The 20,691-nt window shown below is 41.5% G+C and overlaps 2 protein-coding genes across 2 annotated transcripts; both read right to left on the bottom strand.

The window, feature by feature from the left end:
• Positions 1–6,448: 6,448 nt before the first annotated feature.
• LOC125554046 (uncharacterized) lies at positions 6,449–8,276 on the bottom strand. The gene is made up of 2 exons (XM_048717670.2): positions 7,040–8,276; positions 6,449–6,814 (listed from the first exon to the last, which is right to left on the bottom strand). The coding sequence occupies exon 1, from the start codon at positions 8,196–8,198 to the stop codon at positions 7,041–7,043; it is 1,158 nt and encodes a 385-aa protein (XP_048573627.1). The 5' UTR covers positions 8,199–8,276; the 3' UTR covers positions 6,449–6,814; position 7,040.
• A 9,658-nt stretch (positions 8,277–17,934) lies between these two features.
• LOC125554368 (uncharacterized) lies at positions 17,935–19,863 on the bottom strand. The gene is made up of 2 exons (XM_048717942.2): positions 18,590–19,863; positions 17,935–18,316 (listed from the first exon to the last, which is right to left on the bottom strand). Exons 1-2 carry the CDS (start codon positions 19,770–19,772, stop codon positions 18,276–18,278), a joined length of 1,224 nt encoding a protein of 407 aa, XP_048573899.2. The 5' UTR covers positions 19,773–19,863; the 3' UTR covers positions 17,935–18,275.
• Positions 19,864–20,691: the final 828 nt, after the last annotated feature.

The raw sequence follows: 20,691 nt of genomic DNA, 5'->3' as shown, positions 1-20,691 counted from the left end.
ATCTCATCGGATGAACCACGATGTCGAGGATTCAAGCAACCCCGTATGCAATTCCCTTTGTCAATCGATATGCTACTTGCCCGAGATTCGATCGTCGGTATCCCAATACCTCGTTCAATCTCGTTACCGACAAGTCACTTTACTCGTACCGCAATGCATGATCCCGTGACCAGACACTTGGTCACTTTGAGCTCATTATGATGATGCATTACCGAGTGGGCCCAGTGATACCTCTCCGTCATACGGAGTGACAAATCCCAGTCTTGATCCGGGTCAACCCAACAGACACTTTCGGAGATACCCATAGTCTACCTTTATAGTCACCCAGTTACGTTGTGACGTTTGGTATACCCAAAGCACTCCTACGGTATCCGGGAGTTACACGATCTCATGGTCTAAGGAAAGGATACTTGACATTGGAAAAACTCTAGCAAACGAACTATACGATCTTTATGCTATGTTTAGGATTGGGTCTTGTCCATCACATCATTCTCCTAATGATGTGATCTCTTCATCAATGACATCCAATGTCCATAGTCAGGAAACCATGACTATCTGTTGATCAACGAGCTAGTCAACTAGAGGCTTACTAGGGACATGTTGGTGTCTGTTATTCACACATGTATTACGATTTCCGGATAACACAATTATAGCATGAATAAAGACAATTATCATGAACAAGGAAATATAATAATAATGCTTTTATTATTGCCTCTAGGGCATATTTCCAACAGTCTATATATATTACTAAGGATATCTATATATCTAGATATCCTTAGCAACTGACTGTTTTTGAAAAAAAATATCTGGTTACTCATATCCTCGAGGAGGGTTTTCTGCATTCTGGACATTTGAGTGTTGATATTTTTACAAATGTTGCACATATCTAAAAGTCTGAGGCAGTATTTAGCAATATCTGATTCCAAGGGTTCTTTAGGCCAAGCCGTCTATTTTTTTGCGGGTAAAATTTCCGATCTATTCATCTTTAATAATGATAGTACAACAAACACTAGAAATAATAAAAATTACATTCGGATTCGTAAACCACCTAGCAACGACTACAAGCACTGAAGCGAGCGCCGTTGTCATCGCTCCTTCCTCATCGGAGCTGGGCAAACCTTGTTGTAGTAGACAGCCAGGAAGTCGTCGTGCTAAGGCCCCATAGAACCAACGCGCCAGAACAACAACCGCCGTCGATGAAGAGTGTAGATCAGAAGGATCCAATCCGAAGACACAATAACATAGACAAACGATGAACAGATCCGAACAAATCCACCAAAGACATATTCGCCGGAGACACACCTCTACACGCTCACCGACGATACTAGATGCATCAACGGAACGAGGACTAGGTGGGGAGACATTTATTCCATCTACAGGGAGTCGCCGCCGTCCGCCGTCGTCTCGCCTTACTGAGTAGGACACAAACCCTCACAAAACACAAAAAAATATCTAAAAACGGAGCCTCCCACCGGCAATGCCCGGGATCCACTCCGCCCCCATGGCCCTAAGGCCACCGGAGACAGGGTGGACTGGCGCCGGCGCCAGCGGGAGGTGGATGAACCCTAGCTTTTTGGAAAGCGGCGGCTGGCTAGGTCACAATGATTCCAAAGCTCTTTAGGCCAAGCCGTCTTAAAAAAAGGCAACCTATTAAGACCAAGTAGTCAACGCCATATAACCAAATTTATTCTCGGGCTCCCCCTCCATCGCCTATCAAAGCTTTCTTGTGTTTATGCAAAAAAGAGGTTTGACAATTATAGTTCCTTACAAAATGAAAAAGGAAATAATAGTAGAAATAGAAAAACTAGAAATTAAAATGCATAATTCACTAGAAATCCAATGGATTTTTATAAATTAAATTGATTTATTTTGTACATTTTAGAAAAATCTCATAACACATATTTATGGTCTATGTTGTTATCCTATATTTTATTTTATTTTTCTTAAATATTTTGATCTAAATAATGAGCAATAATCTTTAGAAAAAAAGATTTATGCCAAATAAACCAAAATTTTCAAGTGGGTCTTGAACCTATTTTATTCTTCTAATTGTCCACTCCATATCATCATCAAAATCACTTTTAGTGCAACAATGGATCAATGCTAAACATGGTTTTGGCACTTGGCGTTGATCCGACTAATATAAAATTAAGGGATCAAACTTTGTCTCTGGTGATTATAAGATATTTTATCTATGCATGGAGCAAAAACAACACTATAAAACCTAACTTTTAAGTTACATCACATATATGATGTGACATGTATATCACCTTAGCAATGTATGTACCATTTTTCAAAAAATTCCACACATATAAAAATAGAATATGAAACATAATCCTAAGGCAAGGGATAGCACATCAACATCATAACACCATCCACATTGTGCCATTTTGACTCCTAGGTTTCTTGGAGCCTGGTATTTTTGAAAATATGATATTTATATTTGCAAAACTCAAATATTATAAATTTGTTTTCCATATAGACGAGAACCTTGGCTCCTGGGTTTCTTGGAGCACAGTAGTTTTGTAAATATGAAATTTATATTTGGAAAAATTCAAATATTATAAATTATTTTTCCGTATAGACGAGAACCTTGGCGCGGGCATGCAACACCAGAGATATATTTTCATTGCTCTCTCCAGTTCTCGGTGCACAAGGATCTAGAGCACACGATGGTTCGACGGACAAAGTATCACCTTTACCACAAGTCACAATCGAGGAAGCAAAAACTTTGATGGTATGCCCACGAGTCACAAATCAAAACCACCAGTGGCACATGCTACAGTCACATATGCTAGTGAACTGATTGAAGTGAATCAGCATGACTGGGACGCTCAGGCTGTAAGAGAGAACTTTCTACAGATAGATGCTGAAGCAATCTTACGGATTCCCATTAGTCCTGGAGATGATTTCTGGGCATGGCAACCAGATAAACAGGGCCAATTCTCTGTGCGTTCGGCCTACAAACTGCTTACTGGTAATCAAGATAGAGAAGAGGTTGCAGTTAGTTCTAATGGGTTCAAAACAGCTTGGAAAACCCTTTGGCAGCTGGAAGTACCTCCCAACGTCAGATGTTTTTGGTGGCGGGTGATAAAAGACTCCATTCCCTGTTGGTCGATTCTTCGAGATCACCATGTGGAACAAATTCCTTTCTGTGACGACTGTGGTGGCGACGAGAACACACAACATGCATTATTCAAGTGCACCTGGGCATGGGCTTTCTGAAATCAGATGGAGCTTCGAACTGGAATTAAAATACCTATACTTCATCCGGAGTCTTGGGCACTAGATATCATTGAAGGAGACATGGTCAGCCGGGGTGAGGCGTGTCTCATCCTGTGCGGTGCATGGGCTGTGTGGTCTCTGAATGCAATTCCCGTCGGCATGGGGGACAGAACAGAAGCATCAATCAGTCAGTTTGTTGGGCCTAAGAGGAACAAACATTGTAGGTACAGATGAATTTGTTCTAAGAAACCTACAAGATGAACAAAAGTGAATACATTCTCCTTTCTGTAAACTATATATATATTGGTCATACAAGCGAGGAACTCATTTTTTTTCCACCCATTTTAGTAGCATTTGACACAATGAGATGGCATAAATCAGTCAGTAGCAGTAACAGACTAACAGTAAATTATGTTGGTCAAAATCCTTCATTAAGAAAGCATTCTTTTATCAGCGAGTGCCCTAAAAAAATCTAGAGTGCAGAAAAGAATTCATGTGCTCATATCTATATGTGCAGTTGTAAACTTTAAAGATGATGTGCCAATATGACAGAACTTGTCAAATATTCAGGTGGAAGGAGTGCGAGAAACAAAGAATAATTGCAAAGCAATGTGTAAACTCACAAAGCAATGTGTAAACTCACATTCTCCACGATGATCCTTCACCACAAAGTTCAGTACGTGGATGATACATCTCCCACTGTGTCATTGCCTCCTCACGGCCAACAAACACATCTCAAAAAGCAAGGGCGCTATTTATCTTTTCTTTCTCTAACAATGCTAGTACGTAACTCGTGAGCCTTCTCCGCCTTCAAAGTCTCTCTCTAGAACTACCATTTCAACTTTCAACAGGAACTCCTCACCCGTTACTATAACTTCTCTGGTCAAAGTTTCAACTAGAGCAATAGTTAGCCTCGCCTTCAAAAGCCTGGTGGGTACAACGTCCGTACCATATGTCCTCGTCGATGGCATATGCACTAGAACCATTGCCTTGTTGGTCGTAGGTATATCTCCTCTTTACGAGCAATGAGGGAGTACTGTTGAGTGCACAGGCCTGCTGGTGCCTGGCCACAGCGACGTCCAGGTAGAAACTCAAGACAGGAGTTGGTGTTATCGAAAAGGTGGTCCTGCCAGACGAAGATGCTGATCACTCAAGTCTGCCATTGTCATCACAAGGAATGCCATCGCTATCCACCTTAGCAGAGCCATCAGCCCTGCAGGTTAAAGATTCACATTAGTTTCATAATACCAGAAGTGAACCATCTCTTTTGAAATCAAGATTCTCATTCAGCCGGGATTAAGGTACAGAAACTAGTTCACACAGAAAAGGAGAACTTTGTTCAGCTGCCAATGCTGGTAATTGAGTTCAGAACAGATACCTTTAGTTTGCATTATGATGACAAGTACTAGTAGTGAAGCAGTAATCTTTATAAAATGCAAATATTTTGATAAAATAGGTGGCAGCAGAAATAAACAAACTAAATAGAAAACTTCCATGCTTCCAGGATTACATATCTTGCCAAGATGCCACATGCATAATGTTAGAAATTCTATCGGCAAGGTTATAAAGAAAGCTCTGCCTTTCTTTTTCTGACGTGTGCACGTTCTAACTGTATTTTGTGCCTGAAACAAACTCATGACGTTTTCCTATTGTTCTGAAAATGTGTCCCCTGCATAGATTATAAAGTCATGAAATATTCTTGTTATTTCTAACTGTAGGAAAGCCTAATCGTGAATCTTGAAATTTGTAATGATCTTCAAACTTTAAGATATTACCTCGCAGATAACCTCAGTGAACTGCTATATATCCAATATAAAGTATACAGAGAAGATATTGGGCAATTAACAGCAGAATTGTGTAGACAGAATCTTAATGCGCAATAATCCAAAGCAGTCATGATAAACCGTAAACCATTAAATCCTCCAGTTTTTGATTCTCCAATAGCAGACAAACTTGGAGGAGAAAATGAATGATTAAACCCCTCAGGGGGTTTAATAAACTTTTGCTGCGAAGAATGAATTCCGGCAAAATGTCTCATCCTTTCCGCCAATTGACTATTGACCTTTGTGGGATTGTTATTAATTGTTCATCTCATAAAGGGTGGGGTATCAAATCCCTAGAAACTAGGAAAGTCAGGCTTTACTTCATTATATCTTAATGATAGTATGTGCCAGCATAGTATGTGCAAGTATGTGCCACGATATGGGATAGCCACGATGAAGGTGGGATAAATCATGACCATCTCTCGTGTTGACTAGAGTGGCATCCTTCTCTTCAACATACTCAACCAGCATAACAAGCAACTCCCCAGCAATGCACAAATAATAATATCCCCCCAAAAAACTGATGAGCAGGGGGCCCACCTCCGGTTCCATTTTCATTGAAAAAAAATATACAAATATATATCCTGCTGTAAGAATACAAACCACCTACCACGAACACCCACATATGAAGAAAATATGAAACAAAGTCATGAGTACAGAAGTTTTCCAAGAAGAAACCTCGTTTTTCTATTAAGTGTGTGTTGTCTGATGAAGAATAATGGGGGGAGCCAACTCAGTAACCTAGCAGAGGAACAGTCCAGACTTGAATAGAGACCAGGTCGTGTAAATCCATTTTTTTCCAAGACATGCAGATTTATATAAAAGTACAGAAAAACATAGAGAAATGTGTGTTGATGCCTTTGAGTAAAAGATCTTGTCTAAGAAATAATAAAAATCCATGAGCCATTCTAGAAAGTATGATAAAAAAAAGCAATTGCAATAACTATAGCCTTGCACTCTATGACCAAACATATAAACATCTTCATCTCACTAATATTGCAGTCTAGTACTATATGCACCTTTGGCAAAAATATGCAAGAAACAATGAACAAATAGCTGACAGTTTTATGAAGCTACTGAAGCAATTAAAACCTCTTTGAGGTCTTCATACAGTCATGCAGATCACATCTTCTCAGTCAGTCAGTTCCCTCAACTTATAGCTCAAGATTTCACTAACATAATAACATTGATTGCTAAATAAATGCAATAAAATCAGCACTTGACATGTAGCACTAATTAAATTCAAAGATAAATTAAGACATATCAGCAAGCCAGCATACAGAAAGCCATGATCATCTCTTGAGAGACAAGAACCACTAGCTCTAGACATGTCTCATCACCTCTTTTTGAAGATGAGAATTCAGATATTGGATCAAAGCTGGGAGAGCAAACTGTACAAGTTTTTAAATGGAAACACTAAGATATTGTCTGCAGATGCATTTTTGAGCAAATTACAAGATGCCACATAGCTGAAGCTGCAAGAAATTAGAGGTTCATTACAAACATAATCCAATCACTCGCTTACGATGCACCAAACCAGCTACTAAATAATGGCATAAGACAACACGGGGACCTGTCAAGCTTACTGACAAAAGCCAATAACAATATGATAAAACAAGAACCACTGCACCAAACCAGCTACTAAATAATGGCATAATTCATCAAGAGACCACTGTCGCCTCCAAGTTGGTCATCTTTTGTGATGATGAGAGTCGCCTCCTGGCTTAAACATACTCAACCATATGTTGTCAATTCACCGCATCACTCTGCAAACATAGAATTTTCAGTGTGAATACAACATAAATTGCCAATTAAATAAGCACAATTCGAGTGTTACATACCACTCAGTTTGTTAGGATGCATTTCAAATATAACTTCCAATCTGATTAGACATCTAGTGACTTGTATGTTCCACTAGCTTATACTTTATACTTTAAGCTTTATTCCCAAATCAGAAGAAGAAAAAAAGGACTACAGATATAGATATATACCTCAGCGGTTGTAGAAACTCATGTACGGAATCAAAGCACAGAACTTGTCTGTCTTCCACAGCTTCTTCCATCGTAGTGACTTGAGATTAATCTCATAGATGCCCATGTCCGTGGTCACGAACACAGTATCACTGCCCTCCACAGATCCAAGCAGTTCAAGATCTTCCTCGGGATTTTGAATGGGGAGAAGGTTCCCAAGATCGACGATTGCACGCTGAGTCCATGAGGCAACTCCGTGAGAAGCCATCTGCCTTGACCACAGATTGAGGGTTAACCTTTCCACATGTGCAAGTCCCAAGCTGTCATCCTCCATCGCCATGAGTGTGGCGGCATCGTCAATGACAGGCCCCTCCAATGGCGCGTCAATTAGTGATAAGCAGTTAGAGCCCAAGTCATACTTGAGAATTCCTACACGACGATAATCCTCATAGTGCCTAAGCATGAAGTGAAGTGCGTCTTGGACGAGGACTGGGGGTCTTGCCTCAATGAATGCATCGTCCACAAGATGAAGACGAGAGCACGGCTCACACCATTTGCCATTGGGCCGCTTGCTGGAATCAGAATCAGACAAGAGCACGGCTGCGGATGCAACACAAACACCCTCGCCCTCATCCTGGTCCAGGTAGACAAAGACGACCCGGAAGGGGCCCTCGTGACACGCGCGGTGGTCACAGCCGGTGAGGGCGCAGAGCACCGCAGCCCCATGGCTTTCGGCCTCCATGTATTCTGTGGACGGGCGCAGCTCCGTGGAGCAGCCCGTCATGGGGTTCCAAATGAAGAGCATCCTGTGTCCCAGATCCTTACACCTGATAAGAACGCGGCCATGGCGGCAGTCCTGCGCATCGTACTCCGAGTGCCCCCGGAGGTCGTCGGGAATGCGTGCGGCGAATTTCGTGGTGGAGACGAAGTGTGGGCGGGGGTCTGTCGACGGCGGACTGGAACATAAGAAGGGCAGGGTATATAGGAAGCCGAGCATGGGGGGAGCTCCATGGAAGTCGCGGTAGCGGCCGCGGAAGCGAGCGCCGGTGAGGAGGCCGAGCCAGAGCTTGCTGGCGAGCGAGGCGCGCACGAGGTGCTCCGGCTCGTCCGGCGGGAGGTGGAGGAAGACCTCCTCGAGAAGCTCTTCCGGCAGAGATGGAACGGGGGTCGTCGGCGGCATGGTGATGGCTGGTGGAGGCGGCGAGGGTTTCGGGTGGGGAAGTTTCTTAGCTGCTGCGGCAAAAGGAAGGAAGGAATAGGATGGGATGGATGATGGATAGTGGCGAGCTCAGATTTATTTGGGCTTTGGGCTTTGGGCTGAGCACAGCATTCTCAGACTCCAAAGGAAAACAGAGCATTCACTCACCCCTCAAAAAAATAAAAACAGAGCATTCTCTCTCTTCTAATAAAAAAGCAGACCAGACCATTCTCTCTCTTTGTCCGAAGAGATAAGATATATTACTCCCACCGTAAACTAATATGAAAGCGTTTAGATCATTAACTGTAAACTAATATAAGAGCGTTTAGATCACTAAAACTGTAAACTAATATAAGAGCATGATCTAAATGCTCTTATATTAGTTTACAGAGGGAATACAAAAGTTTATCGGAAGTACAAATTATCTCAAACATAAAAAAATACATTGAGATTTCGAGACACCAAACAACCACTACTGTTGCCAGAACGAGCTGTCGACGCGCCGCTGTCGTCATTCCCTTATTTGAGCTAGTTTGATCTTGTCGATAACAGCCGAAAAGTCTTCGTGCACATGCCTCTAAGGACCAGCGTTCTGGAGCTGCAGTCGTCGCCGCTGAGCCCTTCCATAAATCTGAAGTACCTTCTCGCTTTAAAGAAATAACAACAAAAGCACTACAATTTCCATGAGGGAGCTTCACGGAAGAAGAAAAAAAGGCACTACACGATTCTTCTACTTGCTTGCAACTTGAAATCATTAGCCAAAGCACAAGAGAGTAATGATAATTTCACTATTTTCAATTTTATCATTGCAGTATGACTACAATATTTATATTTTCATTTGATACCTTACAACAATCAACAATACAATTATTTCTTTATAGAAATAAAATCTAGAAAAAATCGATATTTTTTTAAGAATGACATATTTTTATTAAAGGTTTTAACATTTATGTTTTATGTTTTGCTAGTTTTCGTTATTTTTCTTCAAGTTTTTTTAGTTGCTCGGGCTCGTTTGGTGGGAGGCAGGGGAAGGTCTCCTCAAGAAGCTCGTCCGACAGCGACAGCGACATGCATGGTTAAAAAAATGAGACCAGCCTAAGGACTAACCCTCGTTGGCATTTTTTTATAGAAGAAACTCCGCAAGCATCACGAGTCCTAGCTGGACTCGAACTCGGATGGGCTGGCAGCAACCTCAGCTGCCCAGCCAACGGGTCGACGCCCCGTCCTCAACATGCATGGTTGGTGGTGGGTGGAGGCGAAGGCTTCAATCGGGAGGGGAAAAGTTCGAGGTGGTGTGGGTTTGTGGACTGTTTTTTGTGTGACCTTCTCATTGGGGCCTGGGTGAGAGCATGTGTGGTGGTCTCGTTTGGGCCTCACATGGTGGTCATGTTAAATATTGGACTGCAATAGCTAGAGACATTTTGCTAGTTAGGATGACATTTGTGAATGACACGGCTGGCAATTTTAGTGTTTGAGGATGGCATTTTTTGACAAAAGCATGTCACTTTATTTATTTTATTGCTTTTTCATCCAAAAACTGTCACTGTCAGATCTTGATCATGTGGCTATGAGAGGGTTCATTTCCTCCTAGGGAACAGTCGCTAGATAACACTAGATGATACCCCGCGCGTTGCTGCGGGTAGATGTAGGTCTATCTCTATAAAATTGCATATATAATAGTAAGAGTATACATTGAGTATTATAATGTAGAAAAATAGCTAAAAAGAGTTTTTCTTGCTAAGTTCTTTGTGCTTTGCCACAATGATTAACTTTAATTTGCACAAAAATCCTATTAAATTTTCTAATGATTAACTTTGCATAGAACTAACCAAAATATAACATCGAAAGGAGCAGTAAATTTAATCTACACAGAATTAAAAAGGTGAAATACACGGAAGGAAAGATACATATTTGAAGATAAACTAATTGCTCAAAGTTAGGAAAGAGGAGCAATTGCCTCCAATTGATTTAGCAAGCAAGTAGTGCAATAAAACAGGAGAGGAGAAAAATACAACACAACTGCACATATTATGCCCCAAACATGGATCTTTTGCCTGTCGGTTGGAATCTCTTGCTCGTAAACTGCAGCAACAGACTGGCCTATTGATGCAAAATCAAAGACAATGAAAAAACATCATGCGTTAGATGGTAAAAATGTAAACTAACCAAAATAATACAGTGAATCCTGGAATTCAAATCTATATTTATATCTATACCTACTAATAAAGCAAGCTGCATTTCGTCAAGTTTTTTCATCCGTTCACCGCTGAAAAGAACTTCTTTTTGCTATCCGAGGTGGTACTAATTTTTTATGCCTTTGTTTGCTAAAAGAAAATTTCCGTACCTGGGCCGCGCGCTCTGGCCCAGCGAAGCCAGCCCACTTATTTGTCTACCCACGCAGTTGATAAAAGACTATTTCCCGCACACGGCGACAAATAGTGGAGTTTTGCACAGGACAATCAATATTGGGCTAGCCCATTTTTCTTTGTTTCTGTGTTTTACTTCTATTATTATTATTATTATTATTATTATTATTATTATTCTATCTCCTTTTTCCCTTCCAATTTTATTTTAAATTTATTATTAATTTCGTAAATTAAAAATTCATAAAAAACGTTCAGAATTAAGAAACAATTTGTTGAAAATGTTCATAATTCCAAAATTTTCTTGCTATTTTGTAAAATATTCAGAACATGCAAAAAGTTTCCCATTTTTGCAAAAAGACAATACTTTTCAAAATTGTTCGAGATGTCTAAAAAGAAACTGGCATTTCAAAAAAATGTAGCAAATTAAGAAAATATTATTTTTTTTATTTAAATTGTCAAAACTAAAAATGTACTTCGTGTATAAAAGATACACATTTTCTAAAAATCTTATGAAACACATGTTCCAATTTTAGAAAATGTTCAAAAATTCAAATAAAGTTCATGTTTTTTTGTCTGATTTTCGCACAGGACAACCAATAGTGGGCTGGCCCATGTTCTTTGTTTCTGTGTTTTACTTCTATTTTATTCTCCTTTCCATATCTCTTTCTTCCCTTCCAAGTTTATTTTTCTTTTAGAATTTATTTCTTAAATTAAAAACTCTTAAAAAATTCAGACTTAGGAAAAACATTTTTTTTGCAAATGTTAAGAATTCCGAAATTTTGTTGCTATTTTGAAAAATATTCAGAACCTGCAAAACAATTCCCGTTTTTAAAAAAACAATTATTGTTTTTAAAAATTGTTCGATATGTCTTAAATGAAAATGGCATTTCAAAAATGCTCCAAATTCGAAAAATATTCTTTTTTAGTGTAATTTGCACAATTAAAAATAATGCTTTGTATGAAAGATACACATTTTCTAAAAATCTTAGGAATTTTCGACACATGTTCCCGTTTTTAAAAAAATGTTCACAAAGTCAAATAATGTTAATATTTTTATAAAAAAGCTGGTATTTTCAGAAAATGTTTGTGAGTTTAAAAGATGTTCCTTTTCATATTTTGTTCGTGTTTTTTTAAAGTGTACATAATTAAAAAAATATTCCGTATTTAAAAAATTGTTCATGTCTCCTAGAATAATTAGAAACTTCATACCTTAAAATCCCCTCGATCGAAAGGATTGAAAGGAAAGTAGATTGAATAACTCATGTGCCTTATCTGACATACGGTGACGTAACAAAACTCTTAAATGCCCTTGATTAATGAATGGAAAAATAGCGGATTAATACTTTCACATGTGGCGAAACCGAGAAGCTAAACGTCCTTTAAATGCATACTATTTATCTCCCGTTGCAACGCACGTGCATATGTGCTAGTAAGATTCTAAAAAGAATAAGATCTGTAGTAGTGAGATGGAAGAGACATCCTGTGGTCCGTACCTCGTGACTCACAATGTATAGCCAGCGTTCTAGCCAGTGTAGGAAGGGACAAACCTGCATTATGGAGGGTGGCCTGCTGCTCCCTTAACCTCCGTAGTGGGCTGGTCGTCTGCCTCATCAGTTCTGTATACTCCCTCCGATCCTTTTTATTCTGCACATTGGTTTTGCCGAAAGTCAAACTTTGATAAGTTTGACCAAATTTATATTAAAAATTATCAGCATCTATAATATCTAATAAATATAATATGAAAATATATTCCAAGATGAATCTAATGATATTGGTGTTGTTATGTGAATGTCTATAATTTTTTATATAAACTTGGTCAAAGTTGGAGGAGATTGACTTAAAAGGAGTCGGAGGGAGTACATGCACCTGGTGTTTTGACTTGTGAGGAGAAGAAGGATCAAATCTGGCTGGAGGCCATGTAATCGATGGGTTGTGGGGAAGTATCAAGCGTTACAACAGCAGTAGCTCTGAAGAAACTACCCCGCAAAAAAAAAGCTCTGAAGAAACTAAGACAACAATGAATTACGTGGTTTCACCATCATCGACAGCTACGGGGCCTGAACTTGCTGAAGAAGACTACCTTCCCCGCAGTAGAAGCTCGGCCCTGAATCAGCTAGGGCAGCACCCTGTTGAATGCTCGCCAGGGAAGGTGGATGAAGCGCTCCTCCAAACTGTCTGCTGCCAACGCCCGGTCTTTTGATGCCTTTAGGAAAACCAGGTCCAGACTCCAATCTGGCCGTCAACAGGCTTGGTCCGGGTGGAATCCAGCGGAACAAACCTCCAGCCGGAGATACCTTGGCCGGAACGAAGACAGAGTTGTAGGGGACGACCAAGGCGCCGCGGCCGCCAGCGATGTTGGGAACCACACCAGCAGCGCGAACATAGCCCGATAGAATACCAGAGAGCGGCAGAGGTGATACAGACCGACGCTCGTGCCGGGGGAGCTCCCTGATGCAGAGATCGAAACCCATCCGCCGCTTCCTACAGAATAGAAGGAAAAAGATGGTGTTAGAGGTAGTGAGGGGTCATCGTTTTATTAGGGGATAGAGGAGTCCGTGGTTTGCGCCTGCAAACGGTTGAGAGTTAATGAAACGTCGTGCGTTCGCTTTGTTCTAGAGGAGTTTGTGGTTTACGTCTAGAAATGGATGGGGGCTGGTAAGAGAACGTCGTGCTTTATGTCTGCTCTCTAGGTTGTAATTGTAATTGAATTGATGACATGGCATGCATGCTGATGTGGAGTATGTGCATGTTGAGAGAATGCTTTGTAGTAGGGATCAACTTCTTAAGAATGTAAGATTCCCATAAACCTTTCAGGTTGTTTTCGGAACTACACGATCCCTCCATGTTGAAATGATTTGATTTGTTGCATTACTATTATTCAAGTGGGTGAATTTTTCACCACGTCAATCGTTTTTCGTGTGAGACAGTGAGGGTTTGCCGGGGTCGTCGGTGGCGAGGGTTTCGGGTGGGGAAATTTTCGGGCTGCTGCGGCGGGACTGCGCACTGCGGGAGGAATGTTGTGTGCCCCGGACTGGCCTTCCCCGATCGGCCTCTATTTGGGCTTTGGGCTGGTAGCAGCAAACTACGCGATTCTTCTACGTGCTTGCATTTTCTTCTTTCAAAAAAAAAAACCCCTGCTTGCAACCTGAAATCATTTGCAAAGCCTTTTGGGATTTCATTTGATGTTGTTGAATGGTCAACAAAAAAATTCTAATAGAGCAAACCTCGCGGCTTCTCAAGGAAAACCGCATATACTCACATACATGCAGATACACTCACCCCTATGGACGGAAGCACCTTCGAGATATTGAGTCGTCACAATATCTTGATATTGACAAAGTCACCAGAGACACCTCGTAGTTGACAGGAACGTCTTCTCCCACTAAACGAACATCGCCGAAAAGCATGAAATAATTTCAAAAATTAAATAAATGAGATTTCCACTACCAAGTCTAGAACTTGATCTCTGGTGGGTTGGTTCCACCATCAGAAACCTAACGGAGAGGAAGCCAAGACAAACCTTGCTGACCAGGGAGGTGCGCATGATGTGCTCTGGCTCGTTCGACGGGAGGTGAAAGAAGACCTCCTCGAGGAGCTCGTTCGGTGGTGGCATGCATGGTGGGTGAAGGCGGCGAGGGTTTGGGATGGGGAAATTTTTGAGATGGGGAATCCGACAGGTGGGGCAGGGACGTGAGTAGTGCGGTGTTCTTGGTTTTCTCTGATCGGCCTATTTTAGATTTTTGACAATTTCCAGGGTAGTGGTAATATGAGCACCACACGATTCTTCCACATGTTGGAAATTGAAAGACAAATCAATGAGAGGGGTTATGATAATTTAAGTAATTTCAGTATCAATTTTTTTCTTTCAATTTCCCTGTGGTGGTATGACGATGGCATTTGTAGTCCAAATAATATTGCCAAGTGGTCAACAACAAAATTGTTTAGTTTAGAAAAAAAGAAAACCTCGCGATTTCCCCCAAGAAATAGAAAAACAATAATTTCTTTAAATGTTGTCCTTTTATAACATCCATATTTTGTGTTTCCCTATTTTCTTCAAATGTTGTCATTTAAACATCTAGTTCCATGTAAAACTCTGGTTAAATTAGTCTGCCTAGTTATTGAATTTATTTTCCTCGATTTTTTGCAAAGTGAGCTGATTTTTCCAAAAATATTTAATTGTTTTTTTCTTTTGGATTCCATTGTATTTCAAATTTTTGTTTTTCGTGGAGTGCTATGTGAGTTTGACACCTGAGCAATGAATATCCAACCCCTATAAAGTTGACAGGACAAAGTTAGACTCTAGCAATAGTCGCGAACCACAAAATAGTTTTTTTTTCATTTTGAAGAAACATTTCCAAGTACTCAAGTAGTAAAGTTCCATCACATTGTCCCTCTTCCTAAAATATCAGGTTATGTCAATATTCATGCCATGACCATAAAATCTCATGAAATGGATGGAGAGCAGGTGGGCAGGTGGTCCTTGGAGAGGATCTCGTGAGAGTTTTAGGTGCTAGCTGAAGGCTTCGGTGGCTTGAGGTCGGCGACACGACGAGCTCATCATAACAGAGGGAGAAGGAGCTTGGCATCAGGGTTGCACAAGTTAGGAAGGAGGACAAGCTTATCACGGTGCCTGGGTGAGGAGCTTGGCGTCAGGGCTACGCGAGATTGAGGTGACCAAAGGAGTGACAGGTGGCTAGATCACGGCTAGGGTTTCGGCTATAAGGGAAATGTGTAGGCGATGCACTTTTTTTTTTGTCTACCTCAAAGTAAACCTATATCTTTGATGGTGGTAATTACCCGGAACTCCATGAATCTTAGTTACTTCGGGGGCCCTCTGATCCTGAATTTTTGTTCCGTGGAGTTTGGGCCCACTCCTTCTTGGAGTCAACGGAGCTAATAGTAGGAGTATTCCTGAACACACCTTATATAATTACTATATAACCATATTTCTTTAGGAAGCGATGGTTTTCAAAATTGTCTCTAGTTAGTGATATCCTCGAGGAGGGGTTTTCAACAATCCTTGACGTTTGAGGCATTGACATTGTAACATTGTGCATATCTAACAATCCGAGGCGGTATTTTGCAATATTCTCTAGACAAGCCTTCTAAAAAAACCGACAACCTATTAAGCCTTAGTAGTCTACACTGTATATTAGGTGCCGAAACCCTAATTTATTCTCGCTCTCTCCCACCCATCGCCCATCAGAGGTTTCTTACGTTTATGTCACATAAACAGGTTTGACAATGACAACTTCTTACAAAACCGAAAAAGAAATAATGGAAATAGAAAAAAAATGCACAATAATTAAAAAACAATAAAAATGCACAATAATTAGAAAATTATAATAGATTTATTTTTCTACACGTTTTTCAAAAATCCCATAACACATATTTATGGTCTATGCGATTATCATACATTATATATTTTTCTTAACTATTTTAATGAATAATCATTAATCTGTAAGAAGATACATGATATATATAATGGTTTGTTTAAAAAATATCTTGATTAATGTCAAATAAACAGAATTTTTCAAATGGGTCTTCAACCTATGTTATTTCTACTAATTGTCCACTCCAAGTCAGTAAAAATCACTTATAGTGCATCAATGGTAAATATGGTCTTGACACTCAACCGATAATCCGACTAGCATAAAAATTACGGGATCAAACTTTGACCCCATTAATAATTTCAAACTATTTATTTTATGATTATCAGGTATTTTGTTTATGTATGGAGCAATATCTTGGCAATGTGTATGTAGCATTTTAGAGCATTACCTATACCTTGACAGTGTATAGGTACCATGCTAGAGAATCCACAAAGGTATAATCACTTATTGACTTTTTGACAAATATATTTGGAAGTACTACTTTTGATTTATTTTTCTAAATGCCGTGTGTCATGGAGCCTGGAATCCATTATGCCTTTTTTGTACTTGCTGGATATTCTCAAATACAGTAGACGTGTAGTGTATGCTCCTAGTGCTCTTTTCAGAGAAATAGTTTCAGTTCAGTGTTACTCATGGAATCATGTATCCTGCTGATAAGGATTTACCGACAGAGAGAATTTTGACCAACTTATTGTTGTCCAGGCAACATGGAGGCATGGCGTTCGATGATGGAGTTCGGCTGAAGCCTACATATACAGGCCCTACTCACTGTATATTTGATCGATATATAACATAACCACAAATCTCACCAAAGCTCCGATCATTCACCATGTCTAGTCTGGACACCCCTCTTCTATGCACGTCTAGACCGTCCCTCTTGTGACCGGTCTTTTTTTTTTTTACGGAAAGAGGCCGCAGAGGGGCAGTTTCATTCGTCGAAACACTGCAAGTTAGAGATCTTCAGGCTTGTAGCCACTTACATGAAGGTGCAGGCAGTGAATCAAGAATCTTTGCAAACTGCAAGTACTTGGACAACATAGGTTGCAGCAGAAATAAACAAACTAAATAGAAATCTTCCATAATTCCAAAATTATATATCTTGGCAACAGGCCACATACTGTTACAGATTTTCTTTGCAAGATTGTTAAGAGAATTCTGTCTTTCTTCTTCTTCTGACAGGGACAGGGACACGATGTGCTAATTGTATACCGGACCTAGTCATGACATATGTGTCCCTCCCTTCTATCGATTATAAAGTCGCCTCTGAATTCTTGATAAATCTTTTTTGTTATTTCGTAACCATAGGAAAAAGCTTAACAGTGGATCTTAAATTTTGTAATGATCCGCACTTGTTAAGATACAATCTATACCCGCTATAAAGTATATGGAGGAGAGATTAGGCAGTTAACTGTAGAATTCTGTATACTAAATCTTTCATGTTCAATAAATAACACAGGAAGCTACTATGTGAAAAATAGAGGAATACCAGCATCCTGAGTCCCATCCACATAACAGATTACCATGTTAACCTTCAGAGTGTATCCCGTAGAGTCGAGTCCAGCACATAGCGGTTAGGATCATATTCCACAACCCTAACAAACCATTACAATTACCTAACGACACATATCCCATCGAGTCACACAATTTGATATGGGGAACAAGAGACTGCAGAAGAACAATGGCCACATAATATGTGTCACCATGGTGGGGCGGGATCAATCATCACCATCTTGGCATATTGCTCGACAACATTTCAGTTTACATGCTATACTCTTCAGTACATTGCTTGCTGGATAAAATAAGGAACATGGTATACTTTTACTCTTGAGTAACATCAGGCACTTGACCTCTAGCATTAATAAAATTCAGAAAATTAATTGAGGCATACCAGTGAGCCAGCATGCAGAAACCATCATCATCTCTTGGCAACAGAAATCACTAGCTCTAAACATGCCATCATCAATGTTCTCTGTTTTGTCTCAAAGCTATGAGAGCAAACTGTAGAGTTTCTACAGTGGCAAGACAAAACTAGTGCCCATGGTACATTTTCAAGCCAATTAAAAAACTAAGCACATAACTGATGCTGCAAGAAATTGGAGGTTCATTACGAGATAATTCATTAGCCTGCTTACACACCATTAACGCGGGGAAAATCTCAAGCTTGCTGACAAAATCCAACAACATTATGAAAAAACAAGCACCACTGCACTAAAACAGCTACCGAATACTGACACTGATTGCAAGACCCATGCCGTCTTCAAATAGTCATTTCTCATGTTGCCTGCTGCCCTTAGGCATATTCAACCATACGTTGTCAATGTCTTGCAGGGCCTCACCCTTTCTGTAAACATGGATTTATCAGTGTGATTCCAAAGAAGACGTGGTACTATATATAATTGCACTCATAGGGTTGGCGTAAGCATAATTAGATGTAAAATTCGAGCGTACATAACACTCAAAGTTTGCTCGAGCACATATATATCCGAAAATGATACATAAAAAATAACTGCCCATCTGACTAAACAATCAAACTTTTAAATTGTTCCACCAACTGGTATATTAATTATTTAAGAACTGTTCCAAATCAGAAAAGAAAAAGGACATATAGACATACCTTGTCGATTGTAGAAGCTCATGTATGGAATCAAAGAACGGAATTTTTCTCTCTTCCATAGCTTCTTCCACTGTAGTGTCTTCAAATCAATCTCGTAGATGCCAAGATCTATGTTCACGAAAATGATATCATGGCCCTCGACAGATCCAATAACAGTAATTCTTTTCTTGGGATTTTGAATGGGGAGAAGTTCCTTTAGATCGATGACTTTATGCTGAGTCCATGATGCAACTCCGTTGGAATCTATCTGTCTTGACCATAGATAGAGGGTTAACCCGTCCAAGTGTGCTAACCCCAAGCTGCCATCCTCCAGTGCCATGAGGATAGCAGGCCAGACAATGGCCAACCTTGTAAGCGGCACATCAATCATTGATAAGCAATTAGAGCTCAAGTCGTACTTGAGAATTCCTACACGCTCATCGTCATCTGTAAGCCTGAAGTGAAGTGCGCCATCAACGAGGACAGGAGGCAGTGCATCGATTTTTGGATCGCCTGCGAGAAGATAAAGACCAGAGCACTGCTTGCTCCAGCCATCAAAACGAGAATCAGAGCACGCCCTGCTCCTCCCATCAAAATGAGAATCAGAGCACTCCTTGCTCCACTCGGGCGTCACCGGCGAGGACACGCACGCGTGTGCAACACAATCACCATCATCCTCATTCATGTCCAGGCCGATGAGGACAACCCGGAAGGGGCCCTCATGACACGCACGGTGGTCACATCCCCTCACAGCGCAGAGCACCGCAGCGCCAACATAGCCGACGGGCGCTTCCAGCTTCATCTGGCGGCCTGTCATGGGGTCCCAAACGATGAGCCCAGTGTAGTCCCCGAGGAGGACTCGGCCATGGCGGCAGTCCCACGGAGTGTACTGACGGTCCCAGCCATCGCCGTCGGGAACGAGCGCACCGAATTTGGTGGTGGAGACGAATTTTGCCACGGGGTCATCCTCCTTGGGGCCGCTGCAAAAGAACCAATTATAAAGGAATCCCAGCATGGGGGGAGCTCCATGGAACTCGCGGTAGAGGCCGCGGAAGCGAGCGCCGGCGAGGAGGCCGAGCCAGAGCTTGCAGGCGAGGGAGGCGCGCACGAGGTGCTCCGGCTCGTCCGGGGGCAGGCGGAGGAAGATCTCCTCGAGAAGCTCGTCCGGCAGCGCCGGTGCCGGCCTCGTCGTCGTCGGCGGCATGGTTGGGGGTGGGTGGAGGCGAGGGTTTCAATCGGATGGGGAAAAGTTTGAGCTGGGCAACAGGCGGGGGGCATGGGCTCGGCGTGGGCTTCTCCAGTTTCCGCTGCTGTGTTTTTCAGGCTATCAGCAACTTGAAATGGTTTGATTTGCCAAACCATGGGAGTGCCATGAAATATTTTCCTTCTCAATTTTTTCATGATCGTACAACAACAATAATTATACTTTAATATTATGTCGTCCAACAATCAACAACAAATCTCTTTTAAACTCCATTGAGAAAAAAGGATCCTCGATCGCTCCTGCGGGCGGCTAGGGAGCGGAACCTAGCCACCGCCAGCTCCACCCCACTATCCCCGGGCAGGCATCGCCGAGCAAAGCCCGCGTGGCTCGGCGGTGGCGGGGCCCTTCCTCCACCCGCTCCGGGTCAAGCAATGTGGGATGGTCACATAGAAGGGAGCTCGGGCGTGCCGGCGCTCGGGGCGGTGCAGCAAGGCAGCGATGCATGGAGCGCGGGAGGTCGTTGCCAAAGTGGTGCCCCACGGCATCAGGCGGAGGCGCTGAGCCTAAGGATGATAATTTTATCCATGAGCATGGGTACCCGGCCCACATGGGTAGAGTTCCATGCACATTTTCGTGACTATGGGCAGTGCCCCAACCCTACCCTACTAGTCATGGGTATGTCATGGGTATGATTTTGTGCCTATAGGTATGTCCTGCTCCTGCCAATTATATTATTGATGGGTAACAGTTAACATGTGTTATATATTGTTGGGGAACGTTGCAGAAAACAAAAAATTTCCTACGGTTTCACCAAGATCCATCTATGAGTTCATCTAGCAGCGAGTGATCGGATGCATCTACATACCTTTGTAGATCGCGAGCGGAAGCGTTCAAAGAACGGGGATGATGTAGTCGAACA

The sequence above is a fragment of the Triticum urartu genome, chromosome 4A (genome assembly GCF_056163025.1).
Source record: "Triticum urartu cultivar PI428250 chromosome 4A, HENAU_Tu73, whole genome shotgun sequence".
Taxonomy (NCBI): domain Eukaryota; kingdom Viridiplantae; phylum Streptophyta; class Magnoliopsida; order Poales; family Poaceae; genus Triticum; species Triticum urartu.
The sequence above is the reverse complement of the archived record's forward strand: the minus strand, read 5'-3'. Positions and strand labels throughout refer to the sequence as shown.

Coding starts and splice junctions, on each gene's coding strand:
- LOC125554046 (XM_048717670.2), bottom strand. CDS start 8,198: ATGCCGCCGACGACCCCCGTTCCATCTCTGCCGGAAGAGCTTCTCGAG.
- LOC125554368 (XM_048717942.2), bottom strand. CDS start 19,772: ATGCCGCCGACGACGACGAGGCCGGCACCGGCGCTGCCGGACGAGCTT. Junction 18,317..18,589: donor GAGCTTCTACAATCGACAAG/GTATGTCTATAT, acceptor CCATGTTTACAG/AAAGGGTGAGGCCCTGCAAG.